Consider the following 13,239-nt stretch of genomic DNA (forward strand, 5'->3'; position numbering starts at 1 on the left):
TCAGAGCGTTGCCATTGTGCTTGCCTTGTGGGCAAGTGCGAAATGTTAAATAAAGCAACGTGGTAAAAAGATGAAAATTGCTTGATTTTACATTCAATTCCTTTTACATTCTCCAAGGTATTAACATTTTTCATAACTCCATGTAGGACGTTTCTGTACATAAATGTAAGCACTGTGGCAGTAGTAATGCAATGTTTAGAAAATGTACTCTTGTACTCTTGATACTCAAGTACTTTTAAAAACAAGTACTTCAGTACTTTTACTTAAGTAGACATCTGACTGTAGTACTTTTACTTGTACTTGAGTAAAATTTAGCAAGGGGTATCTGTACTTTTACTCAAGTAATGAAGCTGTGTACTCTGTCCGCCTCTGGTTCCCATAGACTTTATCAAAGATAGCCTACTATGGCTTTCCCGGTTACAGTGAGCGCCCTCTAGAGCTTCTCAAGACTATGCGCAACACTGAGTTGTGAGCCAAAAAGAAAGAAAAATCAGTTGAGATCTCTTCAATATCTCAATCGTTTCTCCTAGACGGCAATGCGATTAAATGGAGAGCTAAACTGATGCTTTAAAGCACAAGAAACAGTGAGCCACTGAACAGATCACGTGTGAATATTCAATACTTCTCATCCGTAAATAATGTGTTGTTTTTATTTGTACTGCAAACAGTAATCAAATATGCATGGCTCATTAGGCGGAGGCTTTTCCGAAGTGAATGCAGTTTCTACTGTGACAGTCCCTTTGGAGAAACGGGTAAAACTCCAGTAACTTCACTTCTAGGGTTTGATTATCAGCAGATCTTTAACCATTATGAGTTAGTTAGTTCACTGTGACCTTTGACCCCTGAGATGTTCAGAAGAGCACAGCCCGAGTACATAAAGAATGAGAAGAAGAAGAAGAAGGCCAGGCTCTTATTCCTAATGAAGACATCGGAAATAATTAAAGACAGTTCAAAGGTTATTTTTAATCAAAGTGTATAATTAGGGTGTGTAATTAAATGTTCAATCTGTTTGTGCAGTAAGTGGGTTTACATGACAAAAAAAAAAAAAAAAAAAAAAACACAAGCAACTCTATAAAAAAATTATAAAAAATTATAAAAAAATACACCTTTATTTTGCTAACAGGTTTATATGCACATCATTTAATTTACTTAGCTATTTCTATACAGTATGAAAGGTTCTTTTGTTGAAGTTTGGCTATTTCATCATTATGCATGTAATTAATTTATATGAACTTGTGTGTTGAATGTTGTCTATAGGCTATAGACAACATTCAATGCTTAATACGTGTAAAAAGGTTAATAAAATATCTAATTGACGGGGAAATTGTAACACGTAACATACAACATACAACAGAAAAATCTGTCTTTTTTATTATAAATGATAATAATTCTTTTTTATTCACATTTTATTGTATTTTGCTCATAAGACCTCTTCAGAAATTTAAATGTTACAATTATTGTCAATAATAATAATAAAAATAATATAGAATTACCTATTTTCATTGACTATAAGTATAGTTTTATAATTTTTATTTAATAACTATTGTTTTTATTACCACAATATTGCCATGGTAAAACCCTGCAGTACCACATAAATAACCTGGTATATGAAGTTTAGTAGCATGTATATATAAACTTTATCTATTTTTAAGTGCCACACTGTCTGAGTTTATGTTAGTAACATTGAAAGATGCGAGTTCAATAACGTCCTTTCTGAGCCTCTCGTGGACCCGTAGCTGTTCACTTTTCCTCCACGTCAGCTGCATCTGCGCACTGCTCTGTGCTCTCATCCACACACACATCAAGTTTCTTACACTGGGAATCGGACATTAAAATCTTCCTCGACGTGACAATTATCGCATGGAGTGATGTTTAAGAAACTGAAGCAAAAGGTGATAGAGGAGCAGTCGCCTCAGCGGAGCAGCGCGCAGGCGCAGGTCAGAGCACTTTACTCATGTAGCATGTATGCTAACAAAAACAAAACACAACATCAAGTATACACTACAATTATGCATTATAACACACTTACTACCGTATATCATATATTTAAATTACAATATAAGCTCTTTAAATAACTATTAATCTAGCGGATTGGTTATACACTAACAACACAGTTCCAAAATCATATGGTTTTAATGAATGATTACCATATTCATGAATCATGGTATTAACATGGTATTTCAATTTAATGTTATGGTATTACCATAGTGATGATACTATGATGATGATACTCAGAGGATACTATGGTAGTTTGAAATATACATGGCACTGGAATTAATGTACTATGGTATTTTCATGGTACTTCTAATAATACCATGGTACTACCGTGGTACATGTCTAAATAGCATGGTAATACCCTGGTACCTTTTGGTATGTTGTTTTAAATGGGTGTAACGATGTTACTTGTACTATGGTAACGTTACTGCCAGTATTTTTTGTGTATTGACCATGTCCATGGTATAAAATATAAGTTATATAGTTAATATAATGCCATTTATTAAGAGATTTTAGAGCCAATCAGAAGGTTTTCTTCATCAGATCAGTCATTTTTGGATTTTGGGTGTGGGTTTGTCAACTACTTAATGATCCACAGACCAATCTGACCTGTTAACCAGTCCTGAGAGCGCGTTTCCCTAAACAGACAGAAAGGTTAAACTAATAAGGCCTACTTCAGTTGAAATTCAAGTCTGTCTGGTTTAATTATTAAGCAACGTTATAAATAAAAATGATATAGTAATAATAAAAAGACATGCCAGTGTGATATTATACCCCAAATCTATTTATATCTATTAATGTATCCATCTATTTGTCTATTTATTTAATTATTTTTCAAACATATTTTACACAGTTTATTTGTATTTGCAGGATTTGTCTAACAATTAAGTACATTTAAACCTAAACATAATTTGAAAAATGTAATCTTATTAATCTGTTGTTGTGAAACTATATATACATATAAACGTTTACATTGAAGTGTACAATCATTGTATTTTTTGTTACAGAACACGCAGGAGGATTTTCATTACATATTATAGTAATGAGTTTTTCTATAGTACAATAATGGAAAATTTGAGAGGGAAATATGCTTTATTGCATAAATAATATCATAATGCAAAATATCTCAATGTCCCTTTAATTTGCCTATTTTTTTGGAGATTTAATGAAGACAGAATTTAATTTCTTATTTTTACTATTTAAATAGGCCATTTATTTTGTGCTTGGCCTCTTGTGTCCATGTTGAAATCAGTGCAGTAAAACACAAGGTTAAAGGATTAGTTCACTTTTAAAATGAAAATTCTGTCATCATATACTCACCCTTAAGTTGTTTCAAACCTGTATGAATTTCTTTCCTCTGCTGAACACAAAGGAAGATATTTAGAAGAATGTCGGTAACCAGACAGTTTTTGGTTCCCAATGACTGCCATAGTATATTTTTTTCCTACTATGGCAGTCATTGGGAACCAAAAACTGTCTGGTTACTGACATTCTTCTAAATATCGTCCTTTGTGTTCAGCAGAGGAAAGAAATTCATACAGGTTTGAAACAACTTAAGGGTGAGTATATGATGACAGAATTTTCACTTTAAAAGTGAACTAATCCTTTAAAGTCGGCACGAAACAGAAGTTGCGATAGTCTTTTCTTACGGCTTTTGGAACAAGAATAAATGTAGGGCAGGGCTTGATTTTGTTCGTGGGTAATTATTAATTAGAAGGTTGTGGTTTGCTATTGGTCGATCATGTGAGTGACAGGTTGCCCCGCCCTCACGCTAGTAAACACGTCATCAGAGAGGAGATGCTGCAAGAGGAACTTGTTAATTTGATTCAAGATTACAAGTGAATTTAGCAAAAATAATTATGTGCAGTTGTGCACGGATAAGTCATTTACAAGTAAGCAATAAGGTACGAGAGGCTGTGCTGTGTCGTGAATAAGTCACGGCTGAAGGGTGTTGTTAGGCACGACGTGAAGCTGAGTCAGCCGTGACTTATTCACGATACAGCACTTGCCTCAAGTACCTTATTGCTTTTATAAAACGTATCTATGCAACTCTCATGAAGTAAAATCTACGGTGGCCGAGAGAGCTCAACGCGCTGCAACTGAAGAAAACACATGCAAATAAAAAAAAAAACACATGCAAATAGAAAAAAACACATGCAAATAGAAAAAAACACATGCAAATAGAAAAAAACACATGCAAATAAAAACACACACATGCAAATAGAAAAAAACACATGCAAATAGAAAAAAACACATGCAAATTAAGAAAACATCTTCATCAGTTTCACAACACACGTGTGCTCCAAATACTCACAACACAACCAAATACAGAAACGCGCTGCAAAAGTTCACAACACAACCAAATACAGAAACGCGCTGCAAAAGTTCACAACACAACCAAATACAGAAACGCGCTGCAAAAGTTCACAACACAACCAAATACAGAAACGCGCTGCAAATAGAACAGAACACAACGGAAATGTTTCCGGGGAACCCAATAAGTGACGGACCCGGCTGGTACGTGCTTGGTGCTTACTACCATAGACATGTATAGAAAGGCTAGATGGCTTACCAGCGCTGAGAGCCAATGGGACCCGACGACGTCACACGGCGGCCATCTTAGGACAGGACCGCTCGTCCAGTTATAACATTAAAGTCTATTGTGCATGTAGTGCTGAAATAACTATATTTTGCTCAATTTTCAACCGATTTTCAAACGGCTTGGTGTGTCATAAACGTCAGGGATGCCATGAAACACACAGCTACGCTGCAATGTTAAGCGTTTCTCAAAACGTGAAGCTACAATTTAAACATTGGCATCAGCACAAATCATAGCCACGTTAATAAGGTTTGTAATAAACCAAACCGTTTGTAAATCCGTCAAGAATTCAGCTAGTTACGAGCATTTTAGTTGGCGTATGTCACTCACCTTCCGTCCACAGCAGCAGGGAGCAGCAGCGCAGTCTCCTGACCTAAGATGGCCGCCAAGTGACGACACAGCTGACTCCGCCTTGAGCTATCTAGCCTTTCTATACATGTCTATGCTTACTGCTTATAGCTACTTTCATTTTATTTATTATTTTTTATTTTTTTTTGCAAAACATACAGAGATGACACGTTTATGACATACAACTTTGTATACAATATACAAAACGTATTTACAATATGTTCAATGTTATAAGAATACTAATCAGATAAGAACAATGAGCTGAAGACTCAAATAAATAAATAAATAAATAAAAAGATAGAGAAAAAGAACATGAGGGAAAGATATTAATCTATACATCAGTTACATTGTACACATTTTGTCATGTTACGTTAAAATAAGTTTCATAAGAAATGTTAGAATGCAGTGTCCAAATATGAGATACTCACTCACACACAGATATAACGCATATTTTAAAAACTGTGTTGTATAAAATCTATATTTATTTGCAACAGTTATGTTAACAGCAATAAAACTATATTTCTGGTAAGAACAGCTATTCAGCTGACGGACACCGCGCTGCGTTGTCATGGGAACGTCCCAGGTGAAAATAATGAGGAAATTACGTTGTCTTTCGTTGCTCCCTTCATCAAGTCCGTTCCAAGCGGCTACATAACGGCACACAAGTGCCCTGCTCCCTCCAAAGTCCCCACTTCAAGGGCTCTACCGCCTGCCCTTCTAAGGGCGTAGGGCATAGGGATGCAATAAGCACGTGTACCAGCCGGGTCCGTCACTTATTGGGTTCCCCGGAAACATTTCCGTTGTGTTCTGTTCTATTTGCAGCGCGTTTCTGTATTTGGTTGTGTTGTGAGTATTTGGAGCACACGTGTGTTGTGAAACTGATGAAGATGTTTTCTTAATTTGCATGTGTTTTTTTCTATTTGCATGTGTTTTTTTCTATTTGCATGTGTTTTTTTTTTTTATTTGCATGTGTTTTTTTTTACTTGCATGTGTTTTCTTCAGTTGCAGCGCGTTGAGCTCTCTCGGCCACCGTAAAAATCACTAAAAGCCTTCCTTCCGCTGGAAAAAATAGTCCCTGACCGTAAACAGCAACAGAAGTTACATACATTATTTCGGCACTAGATGGCGGCAAATACTCTGTTTATGAGTGAGTCAGTCAGTAGAGAAGACTTTTACATTGAAAGGACTCAAACTTGTGATCACGGAGAAGAAAGACACAACTGACAGATGATATGGGCTCGGGGAAGCCCCTTAACTGTTAAAAGGACAAGATATCGCAGCGGACGTTCAAACGGATTTTTAAAATTATGAATATATAGGACTGACCTGAAGGAAAATGCTGTATCTACTGTAAATGCAGTTACACTCGCTTACTCGATCTCTTACAATACTCTACTACAGCTTCAATGAACAATATCGATGAGATCCAGTGTTGGGGGAAATACATTACAAGTAACTTGAGTTATGTAATCAGATTACTTTTTCAAGTAACTAGTAAAGTAACGCATTACTTTTAAAATTTACAACAAAATATCTGAGTTACTTTTTCAAAATAAGTAACGCAAGTTACTTCGTTTTCCCATTTATTGACTGACAGCTCTCCTGTCCTCATGTTGAGACGTGTGTGTGTGTGTGTGTGTGTGTGTGTGTGTGTGCGCGCGCGCGCGCGCGCGCGCGTGTGTGTGTGTGCGTGTTTGAGAACATGTTTATTGTAGTTTTAGACTAAATGTGAGCATTTACTCATCTCACTTGCACAAAAAATATTGAATATTCCTCTAAATGAATAAAATCAGTGAAATGCAGAATCATAATACTATGCAAACCTCCAATAACTAAATATGTTAAATAAAACATACATTTTTATGCATTTAATCTCACTTTATTGACCAATGTACTTGCTTCTGACCTTCGATGACTCAGTTAAATAAGCACAAATGACTATAGATAGATAAGGTTTGCTGGTTTGCTTTCCTCTACTGTACACGTTTCCTTCAGCCTGAGGATTATTATTTCACTTTCGGTGTGAAAGGGTCTTTACATTTGCCCAAAAATAGAACTTTTGTGTTATAAAAAAACAAGCCCAGCCCAGGTGGGGGAAAAAAGTAACGTAAAGCATTACTTTTCTAAAAAAGTAACTAAGTAATGCAATTAGTTACTTTTTAAGGGAGTAACGCAATATTGTAATGCATTACTTTTAAAAGTAACTTTCCCGACACTGATGAGATCAAACATGTGTTTAAGTTGCTAAGAGTGGTGTGTTGTGTAGTGATACATAGAACAGTTCGGTGAAGCGGTCATAGCTGTGTTTTAATCGTGAATAAAACACAGCTATTGACCAATCAGAATCAAGGATTGGAACTAACCGTTTTATAATAAATACAAAAAAAAAATGTAAATTTGTAAATACAGTCTCCAGCTGTAGTCTCCTCTGTCTCTAATGTATTTGGTGCACTGCTGGTTTTGATGTGTAACGCACATGTCTGTGTCCAGCAGGTGAGCTCAGGAGAGAGGCGTACTCAAGCCCCTGTCCTGTACCAAGATGCCCCGGCCTCCCCCAACGACAGAGAGGTGAGCGGACACACAGAAACAAGCCTTCTTCTGATTGGTCAAGAGTGCATGTAAATGAGCAGCAACTGCTTCCATGTGCCAGATATGCCCTTTAACCCAATAAGAATACACAATACTGACATAACACATGCTTTTCAGACAGGATTGCAGACACAATATATTTAATAAATGCCTTCAGGTCAGATCTGCTAATTGCTTCCCTTGAGTTTTGGTGTTTGTCGGGATATGCAACGCGTCCAATACTAAAATTAAAGTATTTACTTTAAAATTGTATCCGTTTAAACCTAAGAAATGGCTAAAGTTTAGCTTGAAAAGTGTGCTTGTGCTATTTTACTTTAAAATAAATTAGACTTGGTTTAAATTTGTAACATAAAGCATCACTTAAAGTGTCTAAATACTGGTTTAAGGTAATAAATTCGATTTTAATAATCTGTGAATTAAAAATGCTGGTTAAGTTAAACGATCTCCTCTTGTTTTACAGAGAACGTTGTCCAGACTGAGAAATAAAATGAGTTTGATAATGTCCAGCTGGTTGGTTAACACATGACATGCTATTATTGAACTAATGCGGGCTAATAATAGTCTATGATTCAGTTTTGTCATTTCTGGACGGTGACATTAGACCCCCTTTAAAGCATGAATCTTTAAACATGGCAATTATTGACTTTATGAATACACCTTAATGGACTTTCAGACACTCTGCTTAGTTTATCTTTGGGAGTTTCATCAAAGTAGCATGAGTTAAGTTACTATTTTTTTGCTTTATTGATGTTATTGTCCTCGTTTATGAATCACAGCTCGAATAGAATGAAGTGTTATCACCGTTGCGAGTGAACCGTTTTGCCGACCAGTGAGCCGAGGGTTTGATTGCACTTTTTTCTCTCACATTTTCTGTTTGTATTTCTTTTTGAAATTTCCATCAGATCTCAGAATGAATTCCACATCATCTCAGCATTTCCAGGGCTCAACAATAAGGATTTTTTTTTTACTAGCACTGCCAACATTTTCACTGGCCCTGCCACAATTAATATATGCAAAAACCTAAATTAATGTCTGTTAGAATTTAATTTTCTAAATTTTTTTATTTAAATACTTTATATAATATTTATTTAATTTAATAGTAATGATAATATAGATAATTTATATAAAACATTATATAAAAATATTTTTATTTAGATACAAGATTTAAATACTACTTGTATTTATAAATGTATAATATATATGCTAGTATTTAAAAAGATATATATTTATTATTTTATTTTATTATACATTTTATTTGTATTATTATAGTACATTATTATATTATGATTTTATTCCCCAGTTTCACAGACAACGCTGTGTTTCTTAATGTTTTTCTTCGAAGACAAGTTTATAAAAGCTACTTACTGGTGAAACTCAAAAAATTAGAATATGGTGCAAAAGTTCATTTATTTCAGTAATTTAACTTAAAAGGTGAAACTGATATATTATATAGACTCATTACATGCAAAGTGAGATATTTCAAACCTTTATTTATTATAATTTTGATGATTATGGCTTACAGCTTATGAAAACCCAAAATTCAGAATATTGTGAAAAGGTTTTCATAAGCTGTAAGCCATAATCATCAAAATTATAACAAATAAAGGCTTGAAATATCTCACTTTGCATGTAATGAGTCTATATAATATATTAGTTTCACCTTTTAAGTTGCATTACTGAAATAAATTAACTTTTGCACGATATTCGTATTTTTCGAGTTTCACCTGTAAATGCCCTGACTGTGCGTTCACACCGCCGGCGGCGAGAGCGTCAAATTGGCCGGAAGCCATTAATTTTCAATGAGAGCTGGCGGCGAGCTCCGGCGAGGGCGGCGCGGCGCGTCTTGGACGGCGAGAGCGGCGAGAAGAGTTGAAATTTGTCAACTTTATGGTAATAAGCTATGACGCGGGTCGGCGGCAACCAATCGGAATGTAGAAGTCCTCCGCCTGACAGGATACCAGAGAACACAATCCTGTAAACTTTGGTTCCGACCACATTAGTTCCTAAGCAAAATGGAGGAAAAGTTAATTATTTCTGTTGCTGGTTTCCCGTTATTGTACGACGTGTCCCTGTTTACATACAGGGACATTAATACAAAGAACGACGAATGGAAAAAGGTGTCTGAAATTGTTGGTGTTTTGTTACTTTCACATTTAAAAGATTTTAATAGGTTAATTTATACCCTACGTGTGGCCAGTCTGCACAAAATATGATACTGATTTATGTTCAGTTCTTATTTGCTTTGCGGCTCCTTTAAATAAAGTTTTTAAAAAATCACGCATTCTAAAATCTACGTCAGAGCGCCAGAGAGTCCCCGAATCTCACGCCGTCGATGGCAGGGCGGCGAGAGCGAATTTTGCCGGCGGTGTGAACGTACAGTAATTGAACTAAGGCTAATCCTGGCTTAATCTGAAACTGGGTGTATATGTTTTCTGGAAAAATAAGTTTTGAGTCCAAGACTATCATTAAAGTTAAAACTTTACCTTGGTGACATTTCATTTGACACACACAAAAACTCATGTACATCATCAATAACTGTAAGATAAAGTGACAAGCTTTGTCAACTCACTGACCCATCCTTATTTTTGAGCCCTAATTTCTTCTGTGCCAAGACGGCTAGAATTACCTTTTTGATGTCTCTACTAATGGCGTATAATGCCTTGATGCCAATCGTGGAAGTCTACACATTCAAAGACACAAAAATCAGCCTTGGTAGTGACATCAAATAGTGTACGTCTGCAAGCCTCAGTGTGGATCCGCTGTCTCAATTCTCTTTCTGTTTCCACAGATGTCATTTTCTCATGCTCTGGCTCTTTTTCCTGTCGTTTCACTCATTGTGTTGTTTTCTCATTGCTCTTCACTCCTTGGTCCCGTCATTAATGCATTGACTCGTATGGGGGGGTCGTTCAGCTGCTGGCTGGGATGATAGCAGAGCCTGCTTTTCTCTCTGAGTATACTATCTTTGCTCTGGACCACTCAAAACGACCCAAAGCGGCCCAGGTGCCCAGTGCGGTGAGTCTGTCCTCACACATCGCCTCCTCTTCCTCCTCACCCCTGGAGAAGTTCTGCAAACCCTCCTCCGTCCCTCTGTGATGCCTTTGGAGGTTATGGGCTAGAGGAGGCCGAGTAACACCTGCTTGCAGCTTTTCACTAGCCGCTCTGCATAACTCAAAGGCATCTCGCTCCTAACCCCTGCATCTAATATCTTGCGTTCCTCGTTAGGCCTGAGTGATTTGTGGGATGGCAGTCGCTTTTCTCAGTTCTTGTATCTCGGAATGGTTCCTCATAGGGGTGGGCGATATGATCCTTATTTCTCAATGTGAGAAATTTTATTTCACGATATAATTATTATGTGTTATTTTATTCAATTTCTTATTATAAATCAGAAAAAGAGGTTTATTTAACATGTAATTAGAATTAGTACAGAAATGTAAAAAAAAATTACATCCCCAAGTCAAAATTTTCTAGTGACTGGTCTCATGTAAATTTTTCAATTAGTCTGACATATTATTTCTCATTGAGCCAATGTTAACAGATTTGCAACAATTAATTCAATTTATTTTACAGAATTTCACTTGGGCCAATTAAATTTTTTAGATGTGAAGTGTCACTAGAATATTTAGACTTGGAGAGGTTACATTTTTTTACAGTGTATTAATCAAATGTAAAAAAAATAATAAAAAAAATAATAATATATATATATATATATATATATATATATATATATATATTGCATAGTCTTCACTGTATGAATTAAATATAAATGTATTCGTATTAAGGCACTTATGAAAACCTTTTCACAATATTCTAATTTTGAATTTGGGGTTTTCATAAACTGTAAGCCACAATCATCAAAATTATAACAAATAAAGGCTTGAAATATCTCACTTTGCATGTAATGAGTCTATATAATATATTTGTTTCACCTTTTAAGTTGAATTACTGAACTTTTGCACTATATAATTTTTTTTCCGAGTTTCCCCTGTATTACCGCGATATACAAGATATAGCAAAATCTCTAATTTTAGACATTTTATACCGTGGTAACGATATATTTCGTCATACCGCCCATCCCTAGTTCCTCTAATTTGGCATCTCCAGGAATGAATGTTGTTCCCGTAGTGATAGAAATTGCCATGGATTCCCTGTCCCTTTCCCGAAGTAGTATCCTGATAGATTCCCCTCGGTTAGACGATGTTGAATGTTCCCTGAGAGTTCTTGTGATTTCCTTACAAAAACATTCAGATTCTTTGTTTAAAGTTTTTGTGCTTCTAAACTTGGATTACTGAAGGTCCTTTCGCATGACCAGTGCACGCTTTAGTTATTTTACTCTTATTTACTTGTGAAAAATGTTTTTTTGATTTTGAAACTGACACAAGGGGGATCTAACGGTTATCTTAATTAGTAATAGTAATGTAATATATAATATAATAATGAAGTATTATTATTATCATAATATAATATAACAATGTAATTAATATAATGATAATAATAACTATTTAAATCATAATAATAATGTGTTTTTATTAGAGCTGTAAACGATTAATCGCGATTAATCGCATCCAAAATAAAAGTTTGTGTTTACATAATATGTGTGTGTATTGTGTATAATTATTTTGCATATATAAATACACACACATGCATGTATATATTTAAGAAAATTTTTTTATTTCTATAAAATAGTTCTATTTATATATAATGTAAATCAAATAAAAATATATATGCATTATATAAATGCAAATATTTCTCAAATATATACATGCATGTGTGTAATTATATATTCAAAATAATTATACACAATACACACACATATATTATGTGTAAACAAACTTTATTTTGAATTCGATTAATCACGATTAATCGTTTATAGCCCTAGTTTTTATACTTAAGGCACAGTTTTACAGTAAGGCCACTTTGCCTGGTAACAGCTTGCTCTTTCCACTACTGTGTGTGTGTGTGTGTGTGTGTGTGTGTGTGTGTGTGTGTGTGTGTGTGTGTGTGTGTGTGGAGACTCAGCTCTGACAGAAGGATTTGCTCATTATCTCTAGAGACAGATAATCCCTCCACCTGCACCTTGGCACATTACACACACACATCAGCTGACATACAGCACACCCAATCAGATCGAACGCACTGCTCATGTGATCTGGTGGATTATTAGCCACAGCATGTTCATTAGGTCGAAATAGACTAAAGGATTACCTGCAATTCTGTGATATATTTCAGAATATTCTGATGTGTAAAGTGGGCTTATTTTAGTTTTTCAGCATAATGGGAGTTGGAATATATATGAAATGTTTAAGGGTGTATTTTGTATCTGCACCAAATTAGCTATATAAATCTTGATTGGCCCTAATCTGATTAAGAAGAGACTCTCATTTAACTCTGTGGGGTTTGTTAGAAAGCTTTGCATTGCTTTTTCACTTCAGCATTGCAACAAACTGTGTTTTTTTACATGATTAGAGAATAAATGCTATAATAAAGGTTAAAATGCCCCTGCAAATCAATTCTAGGGACAAATATTGTTGTTAGAGATTGTGCATATAATGTGACATTACAAAGTCAAAGTCTCCCTGGCCTTCATTGTCATATGCAAATGTGTTTATTGCTTCCCTCTGGAAGTGTTTATCGCTAAACTTACTTGTGTATAATGTTCTGAAAGACACTTGTCTTGTTTTAAGTTGTCAAAGTGAAAAAAATATCTGATA

The 13,239-nt window shown here is 35.2% G+C and overlaps 1 protein-coding gene across 1 annotated transcript in view; it reads left to right on the forward strand.

Moving 5' to 3' along the window:
• Positions 1-1,726: 1,726 nt before the first annotated feature.
• Positions 1,727-13,239, forward strand: part of golga4 (golgin A4) — a 65,129-nt gene continuing 53,616 nt past the window's right edge. The window contains exons 1-3 of the mRNA XM_079634467.1: positions 1,727-1,937; positions 7,436-7,510; positions 10,442-10,543. Of these exons, the coding sequence (XP_079490593.1) occupies positions 1,869-1,937; positions 7,436-7,510; positions 10,442-10,543 (246 nt within the window). The 5' untranslated portion in view covers positions 1,727-1,868. The remainder of the gene's footprint in view (positions 1,938-7,435; positions 7,511-10,441; positions 10,544-13,239) is intronic.

Source organism: Phoxinus phoxinus (genome assembly GCF_949152265.1).
Source record: "Phoxinus phoxinus genome assembly, chromosome: 14".
In the NCBI taxonomy this organism is placed as follows: domain Eukaryota; kingdom Metazoa; phylum Chordata; class Actinopteri; order Cypriniformes; family Leuciscidae; genus Phoxinus; species Phoxinus phoxinus.